General features: G+C 48.7%; 1 protein-coding gene across 1 annotated transcript in view; it reads right to left on the bottom strand.

Annotated features, from left to right (window-relative positions):
• TMEM255A (transmembrane protein 255A) overlaps positions 1–3,341 on the bottom strand; it is a gene marked incomplete at its 5' end in the record, with an annotated part of 9,627 nt that extends 6,286 nt beyond the window's left edge. The window contains 2 exons of the mRNA XM_009703870.1: positions 2,076–2,164; positions 3,220–3,341. Coding sequence (XP_009702172.1) covers positions 2,076–2,164; positions 3,220–3,341 — 211 coding nt within the window. The remainder of the gene's footprint in view (positions 1–2,075; positions 2,165–3,219) is intronic.
• Between the last annotated feature and the right edge of the window lie 85 nt (positions 3,342–3,426).

Here is a 3,426-nt window from a genome sequence, read left to right as displayed (position 1 = left end):
ATGTGGGCTGGAATCTCGCAGGTGGGATTCTTCAGGAATGACTTCTCTCTGACTGCTGCTTGGGGAAACAGGCGGGCCTTCGCTGTAGCTTAGCAGATGTAGCAGGCTACAGCAAATTCCCCTTAAGAAAACTTATTTATTGGGGAAAAACAATACTAAGGGCTTAGGAATGACTTATCTCCCAGCTCACATATGGAGTTATTTCGGGCCAACTTTGGACCGACTCTCACAGGCTCAAACTGCACAAGGGCTTTGAGGAAAGGGGGAAGAACAGGCTCATATTTAAGGCCAAGAAGCAGGAGATCCAGGCTCAGCTCCCCAGCAGACTCGGCAAGGCTTGCAGGAACCTGCCCCCTTTCACAAGAGCCACCCTCCTTCCCTCACTACCCGGTTTCAGTTTCTTCTCTTCCTTTTTTCCATATCTTCTTGAAGCCGGTTGCTGCAGAAGACATTGCAACGAGGAGACAGGGATTTCAAGCAGAATCGAGGCTGAGCATAACCACAAGTTGTAAAAACCTGTATGTTAGCCTTCATGACCTCTGCATAACCTCAGCGACTGCTTTTAACAATACAACCTGTATGTACTGTTTGCAAGAGCTCGTTCCTATGGAGATGTGTGAGCGTCTAAAGCTCTCCGCAAGCCTTAACGTACCACCGAGAACATTCAGCATTGTACAGATAAGTACAGCATATACTTATCAACGGGAAGGGGCTCATCCGATGCTGCCACACCTAGGGTTCCCAGCACCAGGAGGGATGCAAGATTGCAGTCACTTTTTCTGTAATTTCCATCCTTTACATAATAAGTGAGCTGACCAGCCTTGAATGTCTGTGCCTTTCTTACTGAGATCCCAAAAGAACCAGCACCTCCTCAGTGCAGAACACTTGTGTGGTACTAAGCAAGACTGAGATGGTGACAACCGATACCTTCTATCAGAGAGGAAAATGGGTCAGAGGCAGGACCCTGAACCAGCCTGACTGAGGGTGGGCTGGGGGAGAGGGGGGAAAGAAAAATAAAAAAAAAACCCAGAAAAATGACAAGTTTTTCTATTCCAATCACTTCTTTGTGTACCGCTCTCTTCAGCTAGTAAAAAGCGATTGTGTTCTGTAAACTGTCACAGCAAAGTGTGAGCTTCACCCCTCTGCAGTGGCTTCCACAGAAACAAAGTCCTAGAGAGAGCAGGGATTACCCTTCCCAGCATGTGGAACCACCCTCTCCCAGCAGCAGCTTTTGATCTTCCTCCACCACAGTCAATTATGTAAGCAGGGGCCAGCCCAACTAAGTACTATGAGAAATGCTAAGCCTGAAACAGCTCTAGGCAAGAGCCAGCACTAAAAAAATCAATTTATTAATTGCTTGCTGACACACTTTAGACACTCAAATGATATAAGCAGCGCATGCTGTAAAGTAAGTTGGCTGAGGCACAGGAGCCAAATCTAATGATGGTGTGATCACTACGCAGTGGTTCTCGATTGGTAACCACCCTTCTGACTCATCTTTGCACAGTGCTGGCACGCCTTCCAACCTCTTGTGACCATGAAAGATAGTCACTGGGCAGAGAGGACGCTGATTTACGAACACGCAGGTGGCACCAGCCTGCGAACTCCCTGTTAGCAAGGTGGGGAATGAAATGGTGACGAGGTAAGGAAGAACAGGGTCCCAGTTTTTACATCTTCAATCTTCTAAAATAAAACAAAACCCAGCGAACAAGCAGTGCCAACAGAGAAGGAAGGTGTTAGGACAAGGGACACTCAACAGGGGAAAAACTCGGGAAGGCACCAAGCATGGCAGTATGGAAACTCCAGCCCTCTTCATTTTTCCAGCTGAGCTGGCCCGGAGCACGCTCACCCGTAGTTGGGATGGCTTTGGCGTATTTCATACACCCCTTTACTTGGTTATCTCTTGCCTGGGTATCCTTCTGGCTAGCAACCACAGCTTAAGATCCCTTCCCACAACAGCTGTCGTTAACCGATACTTTGCTTCTGCCTTACCCTGGCCCTTCAGACACCTGCAAACCAGCATGACCACTGCTTGCTCTTCCCACAGCCAGGAATGGTATTTTTAGCTTACTCACTTTCCACAGTTGTACAGGTCACAGCAGAAGCAGGTGTTGGTTTTTATTTTCGGTGTGCAGGGTGCACGGCGCTGTGGGTGACAGATTGCCTGTGTGAATACAGAAAAAATACATAAAGCGCATAAGGATGTAATCACCAAACACAGTTTCTGCTGCTATTTGGCCTGTTCTACATGCAGATTTTGCACTGATCTCCAGATCAACCCCAGGCTTAGTTTTCTTTCCTTATCTTGCAGCACAGCTCCTACAAAGTACACGGTTACACTGGAATAAAGACGCACTAGACTAGAACAGACCAGCATTTCCTTCTACCATGGGGAAGTCATAGATAAGCATGTGCCTGCATAGGAAGGGAGTTGTGCAACTCTTACAAGCAGGCAAGACCTTGCTGAACTAATACTTCTCACCCCACAGCAACTCAGAGCAGAGTCGTCAGTAGAATGATACAAACTGAAAGCAAGATTCCCAGACTGATGAATAACTGACTAAAGTGGTTAAGCATCTGCCTGTGGGTACTAACAAGCTCAAATGGACGGTCTTCGGGCTGAAAAGAGAATGGACCCCACCAATGCCACTGGGCAGTACTTACTTTGCACCGAAAGCAGGCATTCTAATTTGGAATATAATGGTTATTCAAAACTATTTGGGAACTTGTGAGGAAATCTCAGAGAGACTCTCAGTGCACAGCAAAGACAGCCAAAGATGTCCACACACACTATCAGTATGTGGCAGGAACATCCGTCCCCAATGGTCTTCTCTTTGGAGAAGAAAATAGACAGCAGAAGTGCAGGGGCTGGTATATATTGCTCGTATCCACAGAAATTACTGCCTTCTGAACTCTTAACCCACCACTCTGCTCCCGTAATTAACGGGCAGCCAAAGATCTAGAGAAATTAGTGTATTTTCCTATCCCACATCCCCTCTTCTCCACCTGCTCCTTCGCCAATGTGGCAGTACCAAGCGTGGAGGAGTTCACTCCCTGAGTCCTCCCGGCACCCCGCTCCCACCCCAAGCCCAGCCTCCCACCCCCTCCCCACTTTGCAGACCTGGAGGACACCAGAGCAGCAGCCTGGCAGCAGGTTCCTCCACCTGCACCACAAAGCTGGCCCCTTTGCAGAGACAGCACAGCCAAACCTGCTCTCACCTCTGGTGGGGTCGTACTCTTGGAGTAGTACTGACATCGCCCCGCATACAGCGGCCTCAGATCCTGCCGACGAAAAAGCACCAGGCTTACCATTGCACTGAAATCAAAATCAGCTAGCTGGTCTGGGGAAAGGGGAGAGGCTCTAGAGAGACCCTGCTCTCACATCAGCACCTCAATACAGTGGCTGTTCTGCCACATCCCCACCCC

The sequence above is a fragment of the Cariama cristata genome, unplaced genomic scaffold (assembly GCF_000690535.1).
Source record: "Cariama cristata isolate BGI_N322 unplaced genomic scaffold, ASM69053v1 scaffold38990, whole genome shotgun sequence".
NCBI lineage: Eukaryota > Metazoa > Chordata > Aves > Cariamiformes > Cariamidae > Cariama > Cariama cristata.
The sequence above is the reverse complement of the archived record's forward strand: the minus strand, read 5'-3'. Positions and strand labels throughout refer to the sequence as shown.